The sequence below is a fragment of the Stegostoma tigrinum genome, chromosome 17 (assembly GCF_030684315.1).
Source record: "Stegostoma tigrinum isolate sSteTig4 chromosome 17, sSteTig4.hap1, whole genome shotgun sequence".
NCBI classification, from domain to species: Eukaryota; Metazoa; Chordata; class Chondrichthyes; order Orectolobiformes; family Stegostomatidae; genus Stegostoma; species Stegostoma tigrinum.
In genome coordinates, this window is record NC_081370.1 from 3,455,285 (window position 1) to 3,481,669 (window position 26,385).

General features: G+C 44.6%; 1 protein-coding gene across 2 annotated transcripts in view; it reads right to left on the reverse strand.

The window, feature by feature from the left end:
• Positions 1-26,385, reverse strand: part of LOC125459387 (plakophilin-3-like) — an 81,939-nt gene that overhangs the window by 23,018 nt on the left and 32,536 nt on the right. For both annotated transcript variants that reach the window (XM_048545795.2, XM_048545793.2), the window contains exons 3-9: positions 24,901-25,694; positions 19,858-19,981; positions 18,497-18,701; positions 8,108-8,282; positions 6,503-6,617; positions 3,789-3,956; positions 3,141-3,320 (exon numbers count right to left, since the gene is read on the reverse strand). In XM_048545795.2, the coding sequence (XP_048401752.2) occupies positions 3,141-3,320; positions 3,789-3,956; positions 6,503-6,617; positions 8,108-8,282; positions 18,497-18,701; positions 19,858-19,981; positions 24,901-25,694 (1,761 nt within the window). The remainder of the gene's footprint in view (positions 1-3,140; positions 3,321-3,788; positions 3,957-6,502; positions 6,618-8,107; positions 8,283-18,496; positions 18,702-19,857; positions 19,982-24,900; positions 25,695-26,385) is intronic.

Sequence of the window (26,385 nt, forward strand, 5' to 3'; positions counted from 1 at the left end):
GAGAGAGAGCACGCGAGAGAGAGCACGCGAGAGAGAGCACGCGAGAGAGAGCACGCGAGAGAGAGCACGCGGGGGTGGGTGGGGGAGAGAGGAGAGAGAGAGAGAGAAACAGAGACACAGAGAGAGAGACACAGAGAGGAGGGGTGGGAGAGAGAGAGAGAGAGAGAGAGAGAGAGAGAGAGAGGGGGGGTCAAGAAGAGAGGGGGGGGAAGTTGAGAGGGTGGGGGGAAACAAGAGAGGGTGGGGGGGGGAAAGAAGAGAGGGAGCGGGGGGGGAGCGCGAGAGGGAGGGGGTCAATGTCTCCAATTCACTCATGTCCTGGTCTTCTGGCCTATGCAGTTCACTCACACTGAGACTGACACCCAGCACGTGGCCTGAGCTTCTGCCTTCTCTGGCCACATTAGCCTTGACCACTGACATTCTAGAGGGGCATGAGGTGGTGGTGCTGAAGACAGACAACGTTGTGGAAGTGTTTTCAAAATACCAGTACTACCTGGCACTGTTCCAAGAGTGAGAAGGAGGCCACGGGGCACAAAGAGGACAGAACACTGACTGACAAACTTTGCTTGTAACCAGCAGTAAGACCAATTGGTGATTGGGTTTCTTTATAAAATGAGCTTCAAAACTGAAAATCTAGGGAACGAGACAGGGGAATGCCATAAAAATGAAGTACTGTGTTTGGCAGACTACAATGGCTGCTGGACTGCAGAGAGCTGGATAAGAGCGCAAAGCTGTAGTTTAGATTAATAATTTGGATGTGAATACTAAAAGTAGTGTGTGGATAAAAACGTGGTTGACAGTGAAGAGGACAGTTTTAGACTTCAAGAAAATTTTTAAAAAAAAGTTTTTGAAGTTTTTGGAACTTCTGAAACAAGCATCTCTCAGGCTAGAAGAAGAATGAAAAAAATGGATTTCAGTCTGGAGAAGTGAGAGATAATGCATTTTCGCGAGTACAACATGGCTCGAAAATATGGTACAAAATGGGAGAATATGGAGTAATGTAAGGAAATAGAGGGATCTTGGATTTTATGACTCATTTTATGACCTCCCAGTCGCAAACCATTTCCATTCCCCCTCCCATTCTTTAGATGACATGTCCATCATGGGCCTCCTGCAGTGCCACAATGACGCCACCTGAAGGTTGCAGGAACAGCAACTCATATTCCGCTTGGGAACCCTGCAGCCCAATGGTATCAATGTGGACTTCACCAGCTTCAAAATCTCCCCCTCCCCCACCGCATCCCAAAACCAGCCCAGTTCGTCCCCTTCCCCCACTGCACCACACAACCAGCCCAGCTCTTCCCCTCCACCCAATGCATCCCAAAACCAGTCCAACCTGTCTCTGCCTCCCTAACCTGTTCTTCCTCTCACCCATCCCTTCCTCCCACCCCAAGCCGCACCTCCATCTCCTACCTACTATCCTCATCCCACCTCCTTGACCTGTCCGTCTTCCCTGGACTGACCTATCCCCTCCCTACCTATACTCTCCTCTCCACCTATCTTCTTTTCTCTCCATCTTCGGTCCGCCTCCCCTTCTCTGCCTATTTATTCCAGAACCCTCACCCCATCCCCCTCTCTGATGAAAGGTCTAGGCCCGAAACATCAGCTTTTGTGCTCCTGAGATGCTGCTGGGCCTGCTGTATTCATCCAGCCTCACATTTTATTATCTTGGATTCTCCAGCATCTGCAGTTCCCATTATCACTGACACAGACTTCTGAGGATGTTGCCTGATTGAAATGTTTTAACAAATGTAAAAGATGTGACAAGATGGCTTTGTTTTCCTTGAACAGAGGAAATGGAGGAGTGTCTTAACTGATGTCCATAAAATAATGACAGCCCTTAGATACAGTAAATAAACAATCTATTTATCTCAGCAGAGGGATCAAAACCAAAAGGACATTGATGCAATTTGTAGAAGCACCAAAGGAGGGATGAGGTGACATTCTGTCATGCAGAATATGATAGCTACGCAACGCCACTATCTGAAAAAGTGGTAGAGACTGAAATTTACACCACATTTCAAAAGCACTTGAACATCCACCTGAAGTTCAGTGACCTCTACAACCCCAGATTTAATGTAGGAAGGCAACATGTGACTTGGGAGGCTTCCCTTGACTGGCACAGATATGATAGGCTGAATAGCCTCCTACCATGCAGTAGATTTTCCAATATTCTATCAGAACTGACCTGGTGAAGTTACAATGCAGGACCATTCGCATATTACACAGCTGCCATAGCATGTCACAGCAGAGCTAAGCGATCCCACAAGCAAAAACTCAGATCAAAATCTCTACAGCCCTGTCCCATCTTAGTGGTGAGCACTTAAACAGAGAAGGAAGCAATGGCTCCACAAAATTCTTCACCCTCAATAATGGGAGCCCAGCATGTCTCTGCACAAGGTTGGAGCACTTGTACTCAGCTTCAGCCAACAGTATCAAAAGTGGGTGACCTATTTCAGCCTCCTTCTGAATTCCTCTCCACCTCAAACCCCACCCTTCAGCCAATTCAATTCACTCCGTGCTATATTAAGAAACAGCTGAATGCCAGTCATATACATGGCAAGAACAGATCAGAGGTTGGAAATTCTGAAGCAAGCATCTCTCCTGCTGAGTTTTCAAAGCCAGTCCACCATCTCCAAAGGACTAGTTAGGAATGTGGTCGAATACGCTCCACATGTTGGAGCTGCACTCGCCCAACACCCAGTAATCCATGCAGGATAACCTGCTTGACCAATCCATTCACCACTTTAAATGTTCATTACTCTCACCATCGCATAAATAACAAGAGTTTGTACCATTTACGAAATGCATTGGAGCGACTCACTAATCAATCCTTTGACACCATCTTCTGAGCCACTGGCTTCTACCACTTACAGTAGAAGAACAGAGATAGAGATGGCTGGAAGTTCTTCTCCAAATCCCTCCACATTCTGACATGGAACTATAATTGCCACTCCTTCATTGTTGCCAAGTCAGAAACCTGGAACTCCTTAGCTAATAGCATTAGATCACATGGACTCCAGCAGTTCAAGAAGACAGCATACTTAGCAACAGTCAATAAATGATCGCCATACCATCAACAAGTAAGAAATGGTTAGCTGCCGAATGGAACAAATGGGAATGCTACAGATGCAACTTACCCTGAAGTCTCCTGCTGTAATATTTTGTAGAGCCCCCAAGGCAGCTTCAGTGGTTTGCTGGTTGGCCTCGCTCTTGTCTAGGAGCCCAGTGTACACTCTGACGACAGCTGGATTCCAAAGCCACTCGATTCCTTTGGGATCTTTTGTAACTTCTGAAAATATTGCCGACTCTGTATTGATCTAAGAAAACAAGATTACATTGTAACTGGGGGCAGGTTTCAGTTTAATACTCAGCTTTTTTTTAAAATCATAGCAGTAAAACTTGGCAGAAGTTACTCTTAGGGACAAAACAAAAGCTCTCTGCTTACATTACAGAAATAAAACTGTTGAGGCTTCAAATGTACGACAGCCTCCTGCTCATATTGTTTAGATGATTCCAGGTTCTTTTGGTGTGCCATGTGTAACAAAAATGGTTTTCGACAAACTGGTTAGTGTTTGGTGTATGGTGCAGCAACTCAAAAGACTGTGGCATATACCCCCCCACCCTCAACCTCTCCAGCCCCACTCCAACTTCTCTTCCATCGGCACATTCTGTGGGAAGCAAACACTTCTGACGGCGAATGTAATGAATTATATTTTACTGAAGGATGGCATACACCAGGACAACATTCGTTGACCGCCACGGTATAGGAAATACAACTCCCTCACCTCTTTCACTTTCCTACTCTGAGGAGTGAAACATCCCACAACATCATCTTTCTTCACACTTCTGTCATTCCTGCCAGGGCCCTCCAATCGGTTTTGATAAAAAGATGGTATTTCTTCATACAGCCGGTAGGACAAGTTGCGCAGGACACAGGCTGAATTCTCCACGCTCTATTGATTTGGAAGAGAAACAGCCGAAATTTTAAATCAATCGGATTTATGTCTATGTAGTGATATTTGCTTAAAGACAAATGCAATTTACTATGAAGGCCTGAAAACAATACTGCCTGTTGTATAGTTAACATCTGTTCTTTCTCAGCTCCTCAACTAGTTATCTATGTTTACAAATGGAGGGGAAAGGTCTTCCATAATATTATTTAGCTCCCTGGCTGAAGGCAATCACTGTCATCCGGACAGAACTGAAATTCTTTTAGTCTATAACTCCATTAGGTGCCTCTCTCAATGAGACAAGTCGCTGGTCATTATCATCATCTTCATTGAGTGACAGCAAGAAATTAGCCAAGAGATTTCACCCAGAGAAATGACACTGACCACCACCTTCAAACTCCCAATTACATACACACATCATGCAGCTGAACTTCCAATATTAGTTGGTTTCTAATGAATTGGAGCGTCAATAGACAAAGCAGATTGAATGCAAACGTGTCTCCCTTCAAGCTAATCTACGTAGGATGACTTGCAACATTCCTATTTCTTGTGATGAGTCCAGGCTAGTGATAGGATAACTGTCCATTGCCATAATCCCCTTCTAAACGAACATATTGTCTTCCTAAAAACTCCAAATAAATTCTATCACTTACAATTTGGGTATAAGCAGAACACAGTGCAATGTTAAATGCTAGCTATGCAATTTGAAGGAATGAAAACCATATGCATTTTTTAAAGAATTATAAGTACCTTCAAAGCATGGATAGGGTGGATACTTGCAATCTCTTTTCCAGGGTGGGAATGTCAAATACTATGGGAGCGTAGGCTTGAGGTAAGAGCAGTAATGTTTAAGGGAATTGTGCGAAGAGAGTTTTTATTTTTAAAAACAAAGTGGAAGGCAGGTGCCTGGAACACACTGCCTGGAGGTGGCAGAAACATTAGCAAAGTTTCAGAGGCATTTCGACATAAATGTGAACAGGCAAGGAATAGAGGCATATAGACCAAGTGTAGGCAGTTGGGGTTAGTTTAGGATATCACTGTGGTGGGCTGAAGGGTCTGTTCCTGTGCTGTACTGTTCTATATATGACAAAGTTTCTCAAATTTATATTATTTCAGATCATTTTTCACCATGCCTCAGTGCTTGACTAGGGAGAAACTAGTTTCAATAGGAATTATGTGAAGTATCGCTTTCTCAGAAAAGTCTGTCATTCTCAACTAAGTGATCAATACAGCGTTCATCATACAAAGGTCAAAGCACAGTTTTATTTTTCAACAAACTGAAATGTTATAGTTGCATAATGGTTTACAGATGGTAGTTTAACAAATTAATTGATTTGGGAACTTGTACAAAGATATTTTGGCTACATATTCCTACTCTAACAATTAAACAGTTTTGCAGCTTGGCCAAAACTTACAAGTTGGAAAAAAAAACCAAAGCTCTTCTGTTCAGACCTGTCGATATCTGCATTTCTATAAATAAAATAAAAAAACCGATTTTTCAAACCGAGTAACTCATCAACAGTGATGCAGTTACTGATTGATACTGTAGACTGAGCAAAGGGATCATATTCTAACTAGCTACGTATTCAAAGAATGCAGTGCCTTCAGACCTGGGTTGTTTAACATGTAGAGCCGACGAGAACTCTGAATAGTCACATTGGATACAGGAAACACCAAGTGAATACATGTGCATCTTGCAGATATCTATCAACCACAATACACAGCAACACCACCAAACATAAAGGAAGGCAGAATGGAAATGCTGAAAGAGAAAGCCGTACGGGTCTAGTTTGTTCAATACCAATTACTGTAGTTGCACTTCACAGTACGAGATGCATTTAACTGGCTGCAGGCTGGATTTTCCCACCTCACACATGGATGCCTTGCCTCGGGAAAAGTAATCTGATTGGTTAGCAGGTCTGTGCCAGCAGTACCACCAGGAACAGTGGCCAACCTTGAGACTGGCATCCTGGATCAGCTAAGTTGACAGGTGGGGAGGAGTCTCACAGGGGGGTCTTACTATCGGAGCTAAGGGATGATGAAGCACCTGCAGGGCGCAGATCTTGGGTGGGTGTCTAAGGCAGAAAAGTGGCCCTTGAGAGAAGTGCCACACCACCTCGCTGCCGGAGACTCGAGTAGGGTGATCTGCTGGGCATCTGGTCATAAACTGGACAGGATCCAGTCATTAAGCAGACAGTTGGAGCAAGGGCAGACGCCCCTCCCTAGGGCTCTCCTCCATGTGTATTGGGAGCAGATTGGGAACAGTGGCAAGTCAGTGGGAAGGCAAGCCAGGAAATTTTAGAAGGCCCTCATACCCCCCTCTGAGACTCCCTGGGAAACTACCTCGTGGGGAACTATAACATTTTGCCCTATAGCGTTACTCTCAACTTTCTCATCCCAGGTTGCAGATAAGGATCAAAAGGTAGACAAAATGCCCAATTCACAAAAATGAATTCACACGTTTTACCCCAATTGGATGCATCTTAAAGATGGCTTCTCCCACTGGTTAGTGTATTCTTGCCCAAGTGTGAGCTGGAAGGTATACTTACCTTGCTGGCTGCATTGTTTTCAAGAGATTGCTGGATAAAGTAGACCAGAGAGTCCACTAAACCTTTACATTCCCGCATTTTCTGACGTGTTTCTTCTTTTCCTGAACTCAGATTTCTGTACAAAATGCAAGAGGATCAATAAGAACATTGTTCATATTGAAGTGAATATTGGAGAGATAGACTGTATTGGAAAGAGACCATCAGCTGAACAATTGCTCCTTGGGAAAGGCATTATTACTACAGTACACATCCAATTACCACATGGTGAAACGTTTTTTAAAAAAAAAATCACTCAGTAGCTGTTCTTCCTTATGATAGTCCAGAAGTTTTTTTTTGCAAAATGGTAATCATCTTTATTTCTCCATAGCTATTGTCAATGCAATTCCCACCAATTGTTCATAGCACAGGACTGTCCATCTCAAGCCCCTTTTGATTGATTTAACAATACAATCACAGTACACAGAATCCCCAGTATTCAGCCCATCCCTCCAAAGAGCTTCCCACCCAGACCCATCCTATCCCTGTAACCTCACATTCCCCACGGCTCATTCACCTGTACACCATGGGGCAATTTAGCATGGCCAGTCCACCTAAGCTGCACATCTTTGGACTGCGGGAGGAAACCAGAGCACCCGGAGGAAACCCGCACAGACACAGGGAGAACGTGTAAACTCCTGGCGCTGAGAGGCACCAGTGCTAACCACTGTGCCACCATGCCACACAGCCTTTACTAAAGGTACATGAATTGGCGTCAACCTGGTTCATGCAAGCTGGCTTCACTTCTCAGACAAGTTATCAGAGAGGCTCTAACCTCAATGGCAGAGAGGACAGTGAGAAGTAAATTCTGTACTGGCTATGTTTTTAACTCATTCAGATGTTTTTCGAAATGCTGCAGAAACTCAGGTGGTCTGGTAGCATCTGTGCAGAGAGAGTCAGGGTTAATGTTTCAGAACAGAAGTCACACCAGAATTGTAGTGTTAACTCTTTCTTTCTCCACAGATTTTCTACTTTCTATCCATTCACAGGATGCAGGTGTCACTGATGAGGCAGCATTTATTGCCCATCCCTAGCTGACCAGAGTCAACCACATTGATATGGGTCTGGAGTCACATGTAGGCCAGACCAGGTGAGGATGGCAGTTTCCTTCCCTAAAGGACACGAGTGAACCAGGTGGGTTTTCCACACCCCCGCCCCCCACAACAATTGACAATCAACAATGGTCGTCATTAGATTCTTAATTCCAGATATTTATTGAATTCAAATTGCACCGTCTGCCGTGGTGGGATTTGGACCTGGGTCCCCAGAACATTATCTGGGTCTCTGGATTAACAGTTCAGTGATAACGCCACTAGGCCATCACCAGACCTGCTGAGTCTCACAAGCCTTTGTTTTTATACTAGATTTTCAGCAAGAACAGGGAATCAGAAGAGTGGAACTGAAAGAGACATAATTTGTACAGTATTTAAATTTCTGACTCCTCTTGAAGTGATGTAAAGGTGTTCCCATTTAAATGATTGTGATTTACACAAAGAATTATGCCAGCGTTGAAACTGTAGTAAAATTACAGAAAATCTTCCAGTAGAAATACAAAACACAAAGCAGTACCGAATGTAACCAGTGGTATTGTAGAAGACTTCATCCTCTGAAGCTAATGGCCGGATGCTCACACTACTACCCCAACCCGAGGATGGGGCAAGGATCTCTTCTGTGATCTTCTCTAGTGTATCTCGGGCAAGAGTGCTCTTCAGATTCTCACTGGAAGATAGATTCCACAGGATTCCTAAACAGAGACAAAAATTGAGTTCAGTGCATGAGCCCTCACAAAGTGCCTCAATTCATACGCCCTGCATTGCTATTCTCCTGCCATTTGATCATCCCCTATGTGGCACCCTGAAGTCACAACTATCTTCATTGTTATCCACTATACAGCTAAGAGTCATAACATCTGCTTAATTAGTGCCAATAACAAACGCACCCAATCAAACAGCTTTCTGGTTTTCTGATCATTCTCCAACCCTCCAACATGGCCTGACAGAATACGTTTGCCATAAAAGGGAATGGATGTCAGGAAGGGAAAGGAGTATCACTCAGTTAATAATGGGATGGTCCAACACGATACTGCACAGTGTTTTGTATTATATGAACTAAGATCAATGAAATAGCCTCCCCAATGTAAAAATAAAAAGTAACAGTTGCAAAGTATGGTAGCTAAAATGGAGAAACTTTTTAACAATTTTATGAGAAGGTTGGCCCTGTTGCCTCACATTGCCAGGCACCCAGGTTTGATTCCACCCTGGGGCTGTGTGGAGTTTGCACATTCTCCCCATGTCTGCTTGGGTTTCCCCTGGGAGCTACAGTTTCCTCCCACACTCCAAACCATGCAGGGTCACAGGGATGGGGAGAAAGGGGGGAGGGTGTGATTCTGGGTGGGATGCTCTGCAGAGGGTCAGTGTGGACTCAATGGGCTGAACGGCCTGCTTCCACACTGTAGGGATTCTACAATGAGCATTTTTCTCCTGTGCCATAGAATCAGAACTTCAACTGTCCATTAGACAATTAAGCTAATACCTCTTTTGCAAAAAAAAAGTTTTATCCAGGTCAGCACGAATTGCTCAGGAATTTCTAGCCATCACAGGAAGCATAAGAATGGTGAACTCAAATTTTACGAGCAGCACCTGAACCTTGATTTGATCCATGAAACCTCAAATTAGAAGCCTGATACCTTACAGAGCATGATACCTGGGTTTGAAATCCTAGTCTTAATTCTTTTGCAGCACCTGTAACCTGCCAAGCTGATATTCAAAAAGGGCACTACCACTTGGTGAAAATCACGCCAAAAGAAAGCTGAAAAAGATCAAAGCGAACTAAATAAAATGTCATTTACAGGATTGTTAATGGATTCCCGTCCTCTCTAGTGTTCCAATGGTTACAGAAAAATAGTGGACACCACGTTTTTCCTCACCAGGGAAACCCAGTCCCTTATTCAATTTACAGCTCAACCCATGAAATAGCCCAGGCTGACTTTAGACTGAAGTACTATTCTACCCCCAGATGGATCATTATAGTAAATTCAGCAATATGTAAACATAACAAAAAACTGGCCAAATTGGACATATAGCATTGGTATCTATTCCTGAATTGTGAATTATTAATGCTGACATTCATATCTGAAATAGGAGAATCTAGAAGCGCAATATGACAACGAATGTTAGAAGAGGCATCAGACGACCAGATTAAACGTGAATTAATATCAAATTGTAGCCCTATGTACAACGCAGATCCCTTCAAAACATACCACCCTAATGTAGCTAGTTCTATGAGCATAGATCCATTGTTGAGATTCCAGTGGAACACCGCACTAATAGTGCAAGTATCTCTTCCTGCTGGGCTTCCATTGTTTGTGAATTCCATTGCTAGAGCTGGTCCTATTCATGCTGTGTGGTGGATCCTAGCAGCAAGTAACACTGCAATAAACTACATATTTAATGCTGGAACACAGAACAGTACAAGAGGCATAGAGTCGTGGAGCATGGAAAAATGCCTTCAGTCCAACTAATCCACACCACCCACAACCCCAAACTAAACCAGTCCACTTCCTTTCATCTCTTGTGTTTTTACCATCTGTCAAAGCTTTTAAGCTTAAATCAGCCTCTCTAACTGTTCAGTACCTCTGAAAAGTTGTCACACTTCAAGTATATATACACACAAATATTTATTAAAATATCATTGCACTTCGGGACCATCAGCTAAGGGAGAGTTATTTCATTGTTTGATGTCACATAGGTGCTTTAGAAATCAAGTACATGAACCACGCCTTGCTGATATTATGACATTGAAGTTACCTTTCTTTTATAAACACAATAATGCATGTGCACCATAAAACAACACAAGGTTTGTCCTGAACAACTCCGAGATTTAAAAGCAAAACAGGACACAACCATTTCCAGTCAGGACCTGCCTGTTCCGAAAGGTGATGTCTATAATCTCTGTTCACTTCCTCATGAAATAACCACAAGGAATGTGCAATTTGTGCACTGGGCCATAAAACAGAACACTGCACACACTGGGGGCCTGAAACAGAAATTTTAAAATGCTGGAAATACTCAGCGCATCGGGCAGTATCTGCAGGGACAAAGAGATTTAACATTTCAGTTCAAGATGACCACATCAGAACCACAGAGTCACAAATGTGTTTAATACAGACTAATCCAGGAGTTCCAGACAGTGAATGGAGAAAAGTCACAACAGGCAAACTTATCTCATCAGCATCATAGGACTTTTTATTTTAATATTTAAAGTTATACTGGCATCTGTACTTGCACCTCAAACAATTGTTTCTACTTTTCCAAATGGATAAAATAAGATGCAAGATCCAAGTATCAAACCATGACCCAGTAGTCAACAGAAATATGTACAAAATATGAATTCTACCTGAGATAGTTTGTTCTTTTTATATTGCCACTTGTCCTTTATTTCTAATACGTTCCTTAAAAAATCTGAATGTATTATGAATTGAAAGCTGTATCCTTATTTCTGCAATGGAACTAAAACAATTAAAAGCTCAAATGATGACGCACACACCAGAGAGTAAATGTGATAGTGAAAAAGCTTGTAATAAACTAGCTGCCTTGACAGCAGAAAATATATTGAAATCAAATACTAAGACATCAAATTGTAAATTAAAATGGGACTAGTATCCATTCATAAGAATAATTTAGCCCTAAAAGAAATGAAACAGAAGTGGCGCTGCTGAACATTGATGGTCAACTGGCAAATGGGCAAATTCCCTACCTCAGTTACTGCCAGTTGCCATTTTGGGAGAGTGCAGCACAGAGGACGGGCAGAAGGTCTACGTGCTCCTATTAAAAGGCCACAGCTCAGGCATGCTTGCTTCCCTTGATGTTAACTTTTACTACATTTACTAGGGAAGGGGAGTTGGGGGGATGGTGTTGGTGGTTGCAGGCTTAAAACCCTCTATAACTCCACCAAGCGGGAATTGGCAAGAACAGCCTAAACTGTACAGTGAGAAGACCAGGAAGCTTCCTGATAAATAAAAAGGAGGATTTTCAGAGGTTTAAAAAGCGCCATTAGAGGGAAGTTAACTTCAAGGCAAGGGAGCATGGGAGAGGCTGGAGGCAAGGGGTTAAGTTTTGGGTAGGTGTTGATTGTGATGAAGTTCCCATGGCCCCTCAGAGAAGTAGAGAAAAATGGTGGCTGAGGTGGGCACTTTGCAGGCTCGTCCCACCTCAGGTCCACTGACTGAGACAACAGATTTGCCTCTGTCACAAAGTGGTTTCTTCCCCTGAGGAAGTCCCATTTGCCAACAACCTCGTGATGGGCCCCTGAAGGCTGGATTAGCCGACTCTGCCTAATTCCTTCCTCTGACATGAAAGTGGCCAACGCACCAGTTGCTTTCGCAATGCTGGCTGTAGAAATTGCAAGCCCCTAACCTCATCTGGGCAATTAAAGCAATTGTCCACAGTTCTCTTGTGATGTCTCAGTAGGCAAGAAGCATGCAGAGTAGCAACAAGCCCAGGAGGTTGAAAATGATGAACTCTGATCCCTGACCTGTAGAATTAGCAGCTCAGCAATTGAGGTGCTACTTGAAATCTGTAGATAACATACGATAGAGAACAGAACGAGGAGCTGATATAAAAACAAAACTGTTAACTAGAGACAGCCTACTGAGAAGTATGAGTATATGCAGACATGTTCTCTTTTCAAAAAAAAAGGGTGACTGCAAAGCAGTTAATGTAAACTCAGTTATCATAGACAGAAACCAGAAAAGGGAGACTTCAGCAGCTTTAGAAAAATAAACTCATTCTTAAGATAAGATGGAGCTCTTGAAATCTCTAAACCTCTGATGCTAACTCATCGTTTTCTTGCTCAAACCAGCTTCTCCCTTCCAGTTTCAAAGCCATATAAATAATGTCTCACAATGAGGCATGGCCAATCAGCGCAAACAGGCTCCTCTCTCTCTCTGAGAAGCTGCCTAAGATTACAGTGTTGACTCACTTGGTGCTAAAGGCAAGGAGATTAAAAGCAAATTCTCTTACTTTGTCACACCCCACCCAGGGACTAAGGATATGAATGCAGTTTCTGTGCTGTGTGTGCAAAGTCTACTGACTTACCCTCAGTGAGCAATTTTACCAGTTGACTCTCAGAACAATTCAAGTATTTGTTTCTGGGGGTACATGTGCCTGTTCAGATGTTCAACACAATAAATAAATTTCTGGCCACAATCAATATTTCTGAACCTCACTGGTGCAGATGTTTTCCTGTCTGCTGTGGGCCATTGTTTTAGTTCAATGCCCTCTTCAGACTAGACATTTTATCTGATCGATATCTATAACAACTGGTCCATAGGTCGTTTGGGTATATTGAAGATAGGTCGGAGGATACAAAAAGGCAGTATTTTATGTGTTAAAGGTGAAGGGGAGTGCCAGCGTGACAAAAGCCTGATTTCATCCTGCTCACATCCGCCTTTGCTGGGTTCAGAAATGCACAGGAAGCCATGAAGTAGAGAATCTGCAAGTTAATTCAGACTTTAACACAGTGTATGGATTTCACGAGCTGGGTGAGCTATCTAGGGTTGGGGCGGGGCGTGGGGAGTGGTGTGGGTGGTGAAGAGGGGTGGGGTGCGAGAGCACTGTGGAAATTCATTGCTCTGCCTAAATGAGGCTGGGAAGTGTTTAAAGAGCAAACCTGCAGTGTCATTTCCACCTGCATGACAGGCTCTCACTCAGGGAACTTGTTTGGAGAACTCTTTGCCACTGTTATCCAGGAGATTTCCAATATCTTGGAAGTTATTATTGTTACCTTGAACATCACTAACATTGATATGCATGTTCCTATTATCAGTCTTAACTGCATCATGGGAACAGCTTATGTAGCTCTGCCTGGAGCTTCAGATGAGGAACAAGGGCTTCAGAAACACACTGCTCCACAGGTCAAAAGGGTTGGAAACAACTCCAACTCAAAAGGGAGGGAGACACTGAAGTGGAGGAGAAATTCAGCAGGTGAGGCAGCAGTAGAGACAGAAACAGAGTTAACGTTTCAAATCCGATAGGACTCTATTTCAGAATCGGGTTCTGCAGAGGTCACAAACTCAAAACGTTAACTCGGTCTCTCTCTGTCCACCATAATGCTGAGTTCTCCAGCGCTTCCAGAATCAACACATTTGGCTTTACATGGGGGTAAGAATTAGCTTTCTCAATGGATCAGCAGTGTGTCAAGTCTCAATGTATCAGGGAAGATCATGGCCAACACCTGCACTGTTTTGGTAAAGATCACAATGCCACCGCACCAGGAGGGCACATTGTGCCACTAGCCACTCAGATCGCAAAAGTCGTGGTTTTCTTCACCCCTGGCACCTTGTAGGGATCAACTGGAGATGTCAGCAGGATTTCAATCTGCTATACACAAGTGTGTCTCAAAAGGTAACCGATGGCCACTTTGTAACTGTCAAGGCCAGGCAGGGCAGACAGAGCCTGGAATGGTTGCATTCCTATTACATACTGAGCCGCTGATTGAACATATGACAATCCAATTGCAGTCAGATTAACCAGCATTCCTTGTCAATACAAAACAATCTCACCCTATTTTCAGCTGGTATGTGGCCACTGGAAGGTCCTTTACAGGGTCAGTTCCTCAAAGAGGAGGGCTATCCTGCAAGTACATGGCTGTCAACACTCGCAAGAAGCCCTACCACCAGAGCAATGGTACAATAAAGCCGAAGCCACGTTGGCACAATGTCAAAGGTTTGCTTCAGAGCAGATCAGACATGCCCACTACAGTATGTAGCCCGAGATTCCAGAAGGACAGGGACTGCTGGGAAGAATGGAGGTGCAGGACGAGACATGGGAGGGCCTTTTAGCCGGGTCCCCACTTCCATGTGCCCTTTCCCTTCCTTCTCTCTCATCGTCTTACCGACAATTCCATGTCAGCAAAATGCTAGAGAGTACTTCAGTGAGGCACTGAGCAACCAAAGTGAGGGTCCGTATGTGTGGAGAGGTAGCTGAGGTCCTAAACGAACACTATGTGTCAGTATTCGCTAAAGAGAAAAAAATGGTGGAGGATGATCTCAGGGAAGGGCATGTTGAATCTCTGAGCAAAGTTGCTGTTACAAAGGAAGAGGTGTTATGCATCTTAGGAACTATTAAGATAGGTAAGCTCCTGGGTGCTGAAGGGATCTATCCCAGAATATGAAGGGAAGCAAGTGAACAAAATTGCTGGAGCATTGACAGACCTCTTTGGCCACAAGTGAAGTCTCAGAGGACTGGAGAATAGCTAATGTTGTCTCATTGTTTAAAAAGCGTAGCAGGGATAATCCAGGAAATTACAGACCTGAGTGGTAGGGAAATTATTGGTCAAGATTCTCATGGTCAAGATGTATAAGCATTTAGAAGTAAATGAACTGATTATTGATAAACAGCATGGTTTTCTGCAGGGACAGTCATGCCTCACTAACTTAACTGAGTTTTTTGAGGAGGTAATGAAGATGATTGAAGACGGAAAAGTGTTTGCTTTATCTACACAGGCTTCAGTAAAGCCTTTGACACAGGACCTAATGGCAGACTGGTACAAAAAGGTGAAGTCACCTGGTATCAGGGGTGAGCTAGCAAGATGGATACAGAACGGGCTTAGTCATAGGAGACGGGGGTACGGTGGAAGGAAGCTCTTTGGAATGGAGGGCTGTGGCTAGCGGTGTTCCTCAGGGATCAGTGCTGGGACCTCTGTTGTCTGCGATCTATGTAAATGACTTGGAGGAAAACATAGCTGATCTAACTCGTAAATGTGCAGACGGCACAGAGTGGTGGAATTATGGATAGTGAGGAGGATTGTCAGAGGATACGGCAGGATATAGATCAGTTGGAGGCATGGGCAGAAAAACAGCAGACAGAGTTTCATCTGGACAAATGTGAGGGGACGCAATTTGAAAGATCTAGTACAGGTGGAAATAACACATGAATGGCAGAACCCTTAGGAGTGTTGATACGCAGAGAGATCTGGGCGTGCAGGTCCACACATCGCTGAAGGTGGGGACACAGGTTCAAGGTGCAAAGGGGTGAACATTTAAAAGAGATGTGCGAGGCACGTTTTTCACACAAAGGGTGGTGATTGCCTGGAACACGCTGCCAGAGGTGGTGGTGGAAGCGGACATAATAGCAGCGTTCACGCAGCACCTGGACAAATACACGACTAGCAAGGGAACAGAGGGAGACGGATCCTGTAGGTGAAGACAGTTTTAGTATGGAAGGGCAAAATGTATCAGCGCGGGCCTGAAGGGCCGAAGGGACTGTTCCTGTGCTGTATCGTTCTTTGTTCTTCTTTGCCTCCTCCTCCACCCAGTGCAGGGGTGGTCAAGGCAAACAGCTTCGGTTTTCTGCCTTGTCTAAGACAGCCCAATCTTTCCAATCCTCTCCAAACTCTCTCACTCTCCCCTTTTCCACAGCACCTCGGGGAAGTAAGGACAGAACTATACACACTTTCACCTGCCACTCTGGATTTAGCACTTGCGCACAGGACTATGGCAGCTCAGGCTTGGTGACATGCTGAGCAGAGTTTGCAAAGCTCTGCACCCACTGACCAAGTTTGTCTATTGCTACTAAGGTCTCTGTAGAGATCCTCCCACCTCATGCAAGAATCAATGGCCAACTGTAGCACACCAAATTCAGCCAAAACCAGCACTACCCAGATTCAAATTGGGCATCTTCTGTTTGGCAATGGTTCTGACCAAGAACGCCGTTTGAAATTAGAGCGCGGCCAGGATGTTCACATTCCAGAAGGTCGGTGAATCTGCAAACTCTGGCACCAACAAGGGGGTTATTTCTTGGACTGCTCTTTCATTTGATGTCATCACTCGGTCAGAAGTTTCCTCCACTACAAAAACAAAGTTGCTGGAAAAGCTCAGCAGGTCGGGCAGCATCGATGAAGGAGAAAACAAAGTTAACGTTTCTCTCCTCCACAGATGCTGCCCGACCTGCTGAGCTTTTCCAACAACTTTGTTTTACAGCATCCGCAGTTCTTTTGGTTTTTAGTTAGAAGTTTCCTCCAGTTACATTTTTGGGACTTCTAGTATTCCTCTTCAAAAGCAAATCTTTCCATGAGCTCCAACTTTGCAGCAACGTACTCTCCAGTATTTTACAAACGCTCCAAGGTACAACTGCTTTAACTGGCCAGAAGCCAAATCCGTCCCAGTGTCTCAGTCTGTAATCTTGCAAGCATGCTGCACGACCTTCAGAAAGTGTTGCCTTGTTGTGACTGCCACGCTTTGTGGCAGAAATCATAGCTGTGCGTGTCTGTTTTCTTTGAACCTGCTTTCTCAGTCCATCCAAGACATTCCTGCAGAATGAATGGACAGAGTGAGGCTGCCACATTGGCACTAACGTGCCTCCAAGCAGAAGCAGAAGTGCCCACCCCACTACCAGACTAGAAGAACTCTAAGTACGGCACTGAGGTATCAGGGTGCTGCTTCAAGAAGCAATGCCAGTGAGAGCTCACAGCTTATCTAGTACGACTCCAGTCTAAAGCATGATTGTTGCCGAACTCAGGATATTTGTTATACACACAAAGCAGTGTTATTTTACCTTTGAGGTAATTTGATCTATTGCTGGCAAAAGGTATTCTAACAGTAGGATACCGAATACTACCGTTACTATCACCACCATTAACAACTAAGGTGGTTACGGTCACATTACATAAAGAGAATGAGAGACACACACAGACACACAGAGGCAGAGAGAGGCACAAGAGCAAGAGAGAGAGAGAGAATGATGAAGGTTAGAAGAAGGAGAAACAATGAAAATGAAGTTACAGAGAGGTTGGCAGAGATTTAACTGGCTGGAAAGAAGGGGAGACTAGACGACTACAGTCACAAACTTAAGAGAGGAGTATTTGGCAGGGGTGTAGTGGTTGTGGGGTAAAAGACTGGAGCAAAGGAGTAACTGCAAAGATACAATTATACATTAGGGAGCAGGGGAATCAATGGGGAATACTTACATGCGAAAAGAGAGGATTGGTGGTATGTAGTTATAGCTGAGACACAAGGGATTAGTGGGGGTAGAGTTAAAGACTTGAGGGGCTATAGTTACTGATTAGAGAACTGGTTGAGGTGGTGAAGTACACTTACAAGCTAAGTAAGGAGCACTGATGCAGTACTGTTATAGTCTTGAATGTAGTTGTTGAATAAAAACAAAGAGCTGCAGGTGTTGGAAGCCTGAAACAAAGAGAGGATGCTGGAGAAACTCACAGGTCTGGCAGCATCAGTGGAAAAAAAGAGAAAGGGAACTGACATTTCAAATCTGGTATGACTCTTCTAAAGAAGTAGTTGTTGGAGATATACTCACAGACTGGGAATGTCAGTCAGGGCACAGCAACAGACTGGAGGTGAAAGGGTGCTTGTTAATGGTGTGGTTATACATTAGAGACAAGGGGATATTGGAGAGACCGTACTTGACACACTCAAAGGACTGTAAACTAAAGAAAATGCATAGCTTATCCTTATAAATTACAAGGTTTGAAAGAAAATCAGATAGAAGTGATTATCTTGTCATTTTCAACGTTCCCAGTTTATTTTCCTGAAACCACATTAAATATGGTTTGTTATGAGAAACAGCAATAAATTAGGCTGGTTGATAGGTTTGCAACTTGGCATAGCAGGACCACGAGATAACATGCTAATCTAATTACAAGTTAATTAGCGTGAATGCAAGTTTGATTAACGGCTCTGGCATCGTAGCCATGAACAACAAAAACACAACAAATGAAATATGAGCGGCTTTTTTTAACCATTTTCAATAATTCTTCTAATGACTTCTAAAGAGAGGCAAAAAAATAAATACCAAAATAAATTTAATGCTATTCCGAGTAGGTTCATTCAGACCTTCAATAAGTTTGGATAAAAATACATATTTGTACTTTGGACTTTTGCTGCAGTGCACTTGACAGGTTCGAGGACCTAACCAATTTATAATAGGGTGGAATTATACTTACCCGTGATGTTGGCCTTCAGTTCTTCATCAATGACTTTGATTGCCTGCATCATCTTGGGGATTCCATTCTGCTTGACCAGTTCCTGTTTGTTTGTGGTGTTGTTATAGATCAAGTTGCGCATTGCTGCTGTTGCACTCCGTTGCACTTCGACTGCATCGTGATTGAAGAGTTTCACCAGCTTAGGGATCGCCTTCAAGTTATAAGCCTAATGAAGGAGAACCATCCAATTTTAGCACTTGTAATGCCAGGCTTGGTGATTACAACTCTCTACTTCAACTCTACAAACTGCAGGGTCACATTGGACTCGAAATGTAAATTCTGTTTCTCTCCCTGCAGATGCTGCGAGGGCTGCTGAGATTTCCTTGTTTTTTTTTGTTTAAGCTTTGGTGATGTTTCCCCATAGATCAATAACAATAAGCAATGTTCTAACCTGCCTCTGCAGTTAACAAACACAACTAATTTTTCTGGGTGCTCAGGGTTTTTAGCCTAGCTCTGAACATCAGATGATTAAAATCAAAGGCAGGTCACACAGGGTCAACAGAAGTCATAACATAAAAGTTAGGATTCCTTTAATTAAATAAAAATTAGCTATAAAGCCAAGAACTCAGACTCAGGAATTTAGTAAAGATTGGAATAGATAGGGGTTTTTTTCATCGTAGCATGACTTATGGACACAGACGTGTGACATTTTCATTATTTTATATTACGTTTCTGTACTACAATAATTATGTTCCGTAAGCTCTTTTGTTCTGAAACTTATACCAACTTGTATCTGGATGTGTCTAGCCAAGTACTTTCTCAATATACCTTTGAGGATTGGTGGGGATGTGTGAAAGTTACAAATGTCCTGTTCAATTAACAAGGGATAGTGGAGTGTTACACCCAACAATAATTCATTCGTATATACTGTCAATGCATCACATGGGACTTCACAGAAGCATTACCAAATACATGCTGACACTGAGCCTCACTGGAGATATTTGGGAAGATAATTAAAAGCTTGATCAGCGAGGTAGATTTAAGAGGAGTATTTTTAAAGGAGAAAGGTGAAGTGCAGAGGTTCAGACGCAAACGCCAAAGTTTAGGGCCTTGACAGCTGATGACTTATAGTGGAGCTATTTAGAAAGAAACGAAGCTACTCAGAGGGTTCGATTAGCACCCAAGCAGCTAACAGAATGGAATAAAGCAATATGTGACAGAATATCTACAGCAATACTGAAAATGTAAAAGAATTTAAGGATAAGGAGTGGAGGGTTGAGGGATTTTAAAATAAGCAAAATACTCAAGAGCATTTGACCAATTCTGCCTTTCCCACTGCCCCCGCCCCGCCCCCCAACACTTTCACAGTCACCACCTCTTACATGCTCTTTAGCACCCGCATCATGGTAGCACTCATGTTGGATGTATCCAGCTCCGATCACTTGACTGTTCACGTCAGAAGAATCCAGAAGTTTGACAGCGGTTGGCAGATCCAAATCGTCAGATCTAGAGAGAACAATATTGAGTTCAGACTTCTCAGCACGTCTGCATCAGCCTCAAACACGGTCTAAATTTTGTGAGCTCGTGCTTGATATGTGTAGAATGGGATACTGGACATCGATGATCTTGGAAGACTTTCAACTTGTTTAAAAAAACAAGTGGATGGGAAAATTCCGTGAGAGATGAAAGTGTATGTTTCCAAACAGTCCCAGTGCCACAGTGCAAACTTCAAACATTCCATACTTTACAAAGTACTTACAATAACTGAAGAAAAGCCTGATCAGAAAGGAACATCATTCATGGTACGACACCAAAACAGAGCCACTACTCGTGGTGTACAAAGGCTAGTCCCAGCCTGGGACTGATGCAGACCTATCCTCTGGGGCTGTTTTACATATATTTTCTAAACACCCCCTTCAGCCATGTTATTTACACCCCTCTGGGATAGTTTGAAAATTGAACCCAAGTCTCCTGTCCGGGAGGTAGGGACGCTACCGCTGCACCACAAGAACCAACAGAGTGTGACAAGAACAGAAAGAAAATCCTAATGTGTATTAGAACCTGGGCCTCCCACATGGCAGGCAAGAATTCTACCACTGGACCACCAACACAACCATACCCCAACACACAACTGAATGACGTACCTGCCACAAAATCACCCACTCATGCTGCCAATTAGCAGTTTACTTGCAAAGCCCATTATGGGCAATGTGGACCATCAAAAGGGAGGGATGGGCTAAAATCAAGGCAGAGTTGGGGAAGGAAATAAAGCACTGTCTCTCCGATGGTGCCCAGCACTTGCTAAAGGCATCGAAAGCTCCATTGGTGGACACCTGGGTAAGGACATAGACAGTCCACAGGTGTGACTGCTTCCGCTGCCTGGACCAAAGGACTGAAATGAAGATTTCCAGCTGGGCAGGCCATTGCTTGTTACCAAGGGAATCCAAACTTACCAAGCTCCATGAAGAGACTTAATGATTCCCCTTTAAAGAGGTTATCACAATACTTCAGTTCGCAACAAACAACTGCACCTCCCAGTCGCAAACCATTTCCACTCCCCCTCCCATTCTTTAGATGACATGTCCATCATGGGCCTCCTGCAGTGCCACAATGATGCCACCCGAAGGTTGCAGGAACAGCAACTCATATTCCGCCTGGGAACCCTGCAGCCTAATGGTATCAATGTGGACTTCACCAGTTTCAAAATCTCCCCTTCCCCCACCGCATCCCTAAACTAGCCCAGTTCGTCCCCTCCCCCCACTGCACCACACAGCCAGCCCAGCTCTTCCCCTCCCCCCCACTGCATTCCAAAACCAGTCCAACCTGTCTCTGCCTCCCTAACCCGTTCTTCCTCTCACCCATCCCTTCCTCCCACCCCAAGCCGCACCTCCATCTCCTACCTACTAACCTCATCCCACCTCCTTGACCTGTCTGTCTTCCCTGGATTGACCTATCCCCTCCCTACCTCCCCACCTACACTCTCCTCTCCACCTATCTTCTTTTCTCTCCATCTTCGGTCCGCCTCCCCCTCTCTCCCTATTTATTCCAGAACCCTCACCCCATCCCCCTCTCTGATGAGGGGTCTAGGCCCGAAACGTCAGCTTTTGTGCTCCTGAGATGCTGCTGGGCCTGCTGTGTTCATCCAGCTTCACATTTTATTATCACAATACTTAATTTGTATTCCAGAAACTTTTCTTTTCCCCAAGTTGCTAAGTAATGTTTGGTTCCACAGATGTTGGTAACCTTGGAATCATCAGCCAAGTGTTCAGACTTCCTGTGCAAGTCCGAACAATGCCTGGTACAAAGCTATTTGTTGTGCAGAGGATCGCAGTGAAGGTAGATTGTCTCCTCCCTGAGCGTTCACACAGAAGTGCTTTCTATTAAGGAGCAGGAACAAACACTGTTCTTTCACAGACTATGGGCACCGTTGCTGAGTGCAGGTCTCCAAAAGACTGGTCAGCTCAGCACAAATCAATTAAATCCAGGACTGACCAGCTTTCCACATGGATCTACTGTGCAGATAAATAAATGTTTTATTTATGACCACTCGGTTTTAGACAGCCAAATGGCTTATCTGTCATCGTGACATCATCTGTGTGTGTGCGACAATAGCATTGCTGTAACTGAAAGAAGATTTTACAAAGTAGATGGCAACACAGTTTGATAGGGTTTGGAAGCACATGAAATTAAGAACAATCCCTTTCTCCCCAGCAAATAACACTCTTGAAAATTCTGAATGGATTCTCCAGCATTTCACCCTTATATACCCTAATCCTACCAACCTGTTCTAGTTGTGATAATGGGAACTGCAGATGCTGGAGAATCCAAGATAATAAAATGTGAGGCTGGATGAACACAGCAGGCCAAGCAGCATCTCAGGAGCACAAAAGCTGATGCTTCGGGCCTAGACCCCTCATCAGAGAGGGGGATGGGGTGAGGGTTCTGGAATAAATAGGGAGAGAGGGGAGGCGGACCGAAGATGGAGAGAAAAGAAGATAGGTGGAGAGGAGAGTATAGGTGGGGAGGTAGGGAGGGGATAGGTCAGTCCAGGGAAGACGGACAGGTCAAGGAGGTGGGATGAGGATAGTAGGGAGGAGATGGAGGTGCAGCTTGGGGTGGGAGGAAGGGATGGGTGAGAGGAAGAACAGGTTAGGGAGGCAGAGACAGGTTGGACTGGTTTTGGGATGCAGTGGGTGGAGGGGAAGAGCTGGTCTGTTTGTGTGGTGCAGTGGGGGGAGGGGACGAACTGGGCTGGTTTTGGGATGCGGTGGGGATGGGGAGATTTTGAAGCTGGTGAAGTCCACATTGATACCATTGGGCTGCAGGGTTCCCAAGCGGAATATGAGTTGCTGTTCCTGCAACCTTCGGGTGGCATCATTGTGGCACTGCAGGAGGCCCATGATGGACATGTCATCTAAAGAACGGGAGGGGGAGTGGAAATGGTTTGCGACTGGGAGGTGCAGTTGTTTATTGCGAACCGAGCACCGTGCTCCCACGATGAGGCATTCCACTCCCGCACATCCCAGATATCCAAGTACATCAAGGACCGCAACTTTCGCCCCCACAGTGGTCGAGAACGCCCTTGACCGCGTCTCCCGCATTTCCTGCAACACATCCCTCACACCCCGCCCCCGCCACAACCGCCGAAAGAGGATCCCCCTCGTTCTCACACAGCACCCCACCAACCTCCGGATACAACGCATCATCCTCCGACACTTCCGCCATCTACAATCCGACCCCACCACCCAAGACATTTTTCCATCCCCACCCAAGACATTTTTCCATCCCCACCCTTGTCTGCTTTCCGGAGAGACCACTCTCTCCGTGACTCCCTTGTTCGCTCCACACTGCCCTCCAACCCCACCACACCCGGCACCTTCCCCTGCAACCGCAGGAAATGCTACACTTGCCCCCACACCTCCTCCCTCACCCCTATCCCAGGCCCCAAGATGACTTTCCACATTAAGCAGAGGTTCACCTGCACATCTGCCAATGTGGTATACTGCATCCATTGTACCCGGTGTGGCTTCCTCTACATTGGGGAAACCAAGCAGAGGCTTGGGGACCGCTTTGCAGAACACCTCTGCTCAGTTCGCAATAAACAACTGCACCTCCCAGTCGCAAACCATTTCCACTCCCCCTCCCATTCTTTAGATGACATGTCCATCATGGGCCTCCTGCACTGCCACAATGATGCCACCCGAAGGTTGCAGGAACAGCAACTCATATTCCGCTTGGGAACCCTGCAGCCTAATGGTATCAATGTGGACTTCACCAGCTTCAAAATCTCCCCTTCCCCCACCGCATCCCTAAACTAGCCCAGTTCGTCCCCTCCTCCCACTGCACCACACAACCAGCCCAGCTCTTCCCCTACACCCACTGCATCCCAAAACCAGTCCAACCTGTCTCTGCCTCCCTAACCTGTTCTTCCTCTCACCCATCCCTTCCTCCCACCCCAAGCCGCACCTCCATCTCCTACCTACTAACCTCATCCCACCTCCTTGACCTGTCCGTCTTCCCTGGACTGACCTATCCCCTCCCCACCAATACTCTCCTCTCCACCTATCTTCTTTTCTCTCCATCTTCGGTCCACCTCCCCCTCTCTCCCTATTTATTCCAGAACCCTCACCCCATCCCCCTCTCTGATGAAGGGTCTAGGCCCGAAACGTCAGCTTTTGTGCTCCTGAGATGCTGCTGGGCCTGCTGTGTTCATCCAGCCTCACATTTTATTAACCTGTTCTAGCTGTCTGTTGTTAAGTAGACCTTTCACAGCAAAGCAGATACTGTTGTAGTACAGAACTATATAACATGTTCAGGTTATATGGCCAACATTGTAAACAATTTGGAAAGAAGATCTCCAGATCATTTGTTCCTTCAAAAATGCTTTTTTTTGGATTTTCAAAAAGAAATTGAAGTTTTTTTTTAAATATTTTTACAGCTAAGTGTCTAGGTCCGTTAAAATGAGGGAATATTTAAGAAGAATTGGAACATTCAGTGCTAAAGGTAAAACAGAGTGGCAATAGTTTCACAGCCCAACAGATCAAACATTGAATAAAAAAGCTTTGGAACGGTCACTTTAAGGAACTAAAATTCAACAATATGCCATGCAAGCATCTCAAAAAGCAAATAAAAGCTTATTTATAGAATCTGAGGAATTCTAAATAATAGACTCCCCTCACAATTTACAAATATTATAACAATCGGGCCAACCAGAAATTTGTTCTAATGAAACAATATCAATCTCTAAGATTAACTTCTTTTTCCCCTCTCTCTCTCACACACTCTCTCTCCCCCTTGGTTCTGTCTGATGAGCTGAGGGTTTCCAGAGTTTTTGGTATTTATTTCAAAAACATGAGTCAACAGCCAAGACATACAGAGTGAATCGAAAACCTTGCTAATATAGCTTCGCTCAGTCTCAAACTTACTGGCTCAGCTGCGCCCTTTGTATCGCATCAAGCCTCGCCTCTTCAAACTCTTGGTCTCCCAGTTCTCGGACACCGGCATCCGTTCTGCCCAAGCTGCGAAGGGATGGAGTGCGTATCATTTGCAAACTTGAGTAGGAACCCGAACCTGTTCTTCCCCGAATTGCTTTGTTGCTTTGCTGGACCCTTTGCAAAGTGCGCTGAGCCGGGGGTCTGATTTGTCGACCACCAGACGTCTCTTCCGTCCCTTCCACTGAGTAACTAGCCATGCCCGCTGTGCCACTTAAGGATCTGGGCAGGCCCATGGTCGTGCTACTCATTTGCTTGGCTGGAGATTTACTGATCGTGTGGCTCATGCTGTAGGTGCTGCTGCTAAAGCCATTGCGCCCGTGTGAGGATGGATAGCCGTTATCAACCTGGTCCAAGACCAAGTTGGCCTCTCTATCATCTGCTCTTTGGTAAATGGCCTGTCCATTCATTTGTGCTGCAGACCAAGATTTCTTCCTCACAATCTCAGCATGTTTGCCAGGTAGCTGCATTGAGTGCAGTGACAAGTTGTCAATGTCCTGTTGATCCATTAGTCCTTGGTTCACATGTCTGTAGGTTGTGGACTGATGATAGGACTGTGGTCTGGAAGTCTGATGAAATGAAATGGGTCTGTAGTGAGAAACAGTCTCCTCTCTTTTCCTGAAATATTGGTCTCCTGTGGTTGCCCCTTTAAAGGAGTAATCCCCCACCGCTGAACGAGATGACCAGTTTTGACTCGTCCCCTGTTTATACATGGACGGCTTGGTAGTCTGAGGGGAAAAAATACAAATAACTCTGAAATCCATTAAGCACAGTACAACAAAAGCAAACCCCAAAGAGTCAATTGTCAAATGTATTACAAATTCTCAAGCCAGGAGTTTAACTTGTTCATCATCCACCCCCCTCCACTGACTTTAGCTGCTCAAAACAAGTATTGATTCACACTGGCCTTTGGCTTTATAGTTGTTAGCAAATCTGCAGTATTGTACCCAGGAAGCGATTTACAGACTGTGAATGGTGACAGTTATTTGACTGCGGTGTGCAGCACAGTACTGCTCTGTCGTATTCTCAGCCAGCGGACCACCTGCATGACGTCAGAGCCATTGGATAGCAATCACGTCACATTTGTTCCAGCATAAACACGTGTTATTTGGTTCATCAGATTTACACCAGATAGTTCTTCACAAAATAGAGTATAATCCCTCCCAACCATTTGTCCTCCAAATCTTTCAGTACTTCCCTTTTTCAACACATGATTTAATTCCCGTCGTTTAAAAGCCAGAATAGTTTGAGGCAAAGGACTTACACACAGTACGGTTTGAATGTTAAAGAAATTTTTCAAATCTCCCATCCAAAATTTGAGATTATTTCTCACATTCACCACCAACAGTGGGATCAATCTATCACAAATCTTGACATGATTACCAGATTACCGTTTATCTTTCCCAGCTTCATTGAAAA